Source organism: Cajanus cajan, chromosome 6 (genome assembly GCF_000230855.2).
Source record: "Cajanus cajan strain Asha chromosome 6, NIPB_CcT2T_4, whole genome shotgun sequence".
NCBI lineage: Eukaryota > Viridiplantae > Streptophyta > Magnoliopsida > Fabales > Fabaceae > Cajanus > Cajanus cajan.
In genome coordinates this window covers 61021879-61024311 of record NC_138522.1, presented here as the reverse complement: position 1 = coordinate 61024311, position 2433 = coordinate 61021879, and the positions used below count along the sequence as shown (strand labels likewise).

The following is a 2433-nucleotide window of genomic DNA, read 5'->3' as shown; positions in this document are numbered from 1 at the left end:
ATTTAGGCCGCACAAGGTTTCATTGTTCACGCAATCCTCTGTTACTCAGAGCACATCCCTTTTTTTCAGAGACCATTTCCTCCTCAAAGTCTCCAATTTCCTCCTCTTCATTGAAGGGAAGACCGCATCGCCTAATTTGTCTAGGTTTTCAAAGACCATTCCTTCATCATATTATTTATTGCCTAATCTAGGTTTTAATATATTTCATTATATAATTTTCCAAGTTTAAATTATGATTTACATTTATATTCCAGGTTTCTGATAAAGGAAGCGTACCAACTAATGAAACAAATTCTCAAAATGGAGATGAACATATTTGATAGTTGATGATGAGCATACTATCTAACTTGCAGATATTTTCTTTTATTTTTGGAAATTTGATAGAACATATTGTACTAGTTTGTTTTGAGGAACATATTGTAGGTTTTTATATTTACTATTTTGTAGAATTAATCACACAATACAAGTTTCATACATTGTGTTTGTTATGTATGTACTTTGTGTTTTGCAGTCAAACTAATATAAATGTATGTTAGTTCTATACTTTGTATTTTGGACCTTTATTACTTGATTTATTTTATATAAGTATATAACAAAAAGGTCATTATGTAAAAAATATCTAGTATAGTATTAAATGTGCAGGTATAAGAAAATATTTTTTAAAAAAATACGTATTATTGAAAAGTAAATAACCTAAGAAAAATTTAGATTCTATTAATAGGGGTTGTGTAACCCCCAACATATTCGTGGGGTTATAACCCTCGCGAATCCACATGGGTTATAAACACATGTTATTTAACGGGAGTTATAAACACACATTACTTAATGGAGGTTACGTAACCCTAATTAATTATTAAGGGTTAAAAATCACAATTACATAGCTGTGATTAGAAACCCTTGTTAATTATTGGGGTTTAGAAACCATAACTATATAATTAGGGTTAGAAAACTTTGTTAATTACCGGGGGTTAAAAACCTCAACTACTTAGTTGCGGTTTAAAACTTCTAAGAAATTTGTAATTTCTAGGGTTGCTAAAAACTCCTTCCCTACGGATGATTTATTGTAAGTTTGTACAATCCCTGAAAATGCGTTTAGCGAAGGTTATAACCCTGTTAAATTCAAAATTATTCCCTGTCAAAATTAACCCCCTCCTAGCAAAATATAAACTATAACTCTTCGTAGTAATTGTTCTTATAAGATATTATTATTATTATTATTATTAAAAATGATTATTATTTCTCGTCACAATAATATGGGTACAAAGCAACAGTCTCTTATTTTATTTATGCTAAAACTAGAGTGATTTCTAGCTTTCATCCCATAAGAGATGCATTATACAGTTTTAATTTCAGTGTATTAAATTTAGGAATTAAGTTGCAAATGCATAGATGCATATTGAACAAGGGAGTTTAGTTCATTGTACAACCATTGCATACACGTACTCTTTCATTTTATTCTTCATGATTGTACCATCTTATAATATATCTTAGAAATCGTTCTTGCAAGGGATGTTCTGCCTTTGCTTTGTTTATTGTCGTTTCAACAAACAGAGGATCCCTTTAATATGAAGTCTGATGTTTATGAAGCTCACAATGCCATCAAGAATATGACTTCTGCTGAGAGACCTTGACACGTTTGGAATGTAAAACATATTGCTCGCATCCACAAATAACCTAAAGCAAAGAAAACGTTGCAGCAAATTCTTTTCAGATTTCATCAAGTGCAAGAAATTAGCTAGCACAGATAATTAACTAAAGAACATAATAAATGGTTTAGAAATTAGTTAGAACTTCATATATATGACTAGTAACAAAAATCAAGTGAATATGATTAATAGTTAATACTTACGACATTGAATAAACTTTTCTAATATGTATAAGTTAATTTTTAGAAACTCTTTTATATGAGTAGTTTTGAAGATATTTATTCAAACAAATCTTTAATACTCTACCTTGGAGCTTTGGCTCTTGGAACATCTAGAATGTTTTGTAATTCTTGGGGCCTGCAAGGGACAGCAAGTGCTCCTTTTTGCCTGAAACCATACTCCTCTCGAGCTTGGTTCAGTAAATCCATGAACATAGGATCAGTCAAATAGTCTAACTTAACAACAAACCTTCTGGTTTCTTCACCCTTCATGGCAAGAACAACAAAATGTCCCTCCATAACATCGTCTGGCACCAAAGTTGCTTCTTCCACTTGATCCTTGTTGAAGTGAACAAAGAGTGAGAAACTCTTTTGCAAGTTCTGAACACAAGACTTAAGCATCTTCAAATTAACTTCCTCTACTCTTAATTCTTCTTGGAGTGGAAGACTTTGATATGGTGGTCTCTACATTAGAATTAGTTCATTTATATTGAAACACACACACACACTTGAAGCCAAGTGGATAATAATTATACATAACATTCAATGCTGATATTTGATGGGTCATT

At 31.2% G+C, this 2433-nt stretch overlaps 1 protein-coding gene across 2 annotated transcripts; it reads right to left on the bottom strand.

Moving 5' to 3' along the window:
• Positions 1 to 1258: 1258 nt before the first annotated feature.
• LOC109796386 (protein SMALL AUXIN UP-REGULATED RNA 54) lies at positions 1259 to 2433 on the bottom strand. Of its 2 annotated transcripts, XM_083059224.1 has the most exons (3): positions 2115 to 2433; positions 1953 to 2033; positions 1259 to 1674 (listed from the first exon to the last, which is right to left on the bottom strand). In XM_083059224.1, exons 1-3 carry the CDS (start codon positions 2264 to 2266, stop codon positions 1530 to 1532), a joined length of 378 nt encoding a protein of 125 aa, XP_082915350.1. In that variant the 5' UTR covers positions 2267 to 2433; the 3' UTR covers positions 1259 to 1529. The 2 variants fall into 2 exon arrangements, with proteins under 2 accessions (XP_082915350.1, XP_020211651.2); XM_020356062.3 differs by having other exon boundaries at positions 1953 to 2374.

Coding starts and splice junctions, on each gene's coding strand:
- LOC109796386 (XM_020356062.3), bottom strand. CDS start 2,266: ATGCTTAAGTCTTGTGTTCAGAACTTGCAAAAGAGTTTCTCACTCTTT. Junction 1,675..1,952: donor CCAAGAGCCAAAGCTCCAAG/GTAGAGTATTAA, acceptor TCTTTGCTTTAG/GTTATTTGTGGATGCGAGCA.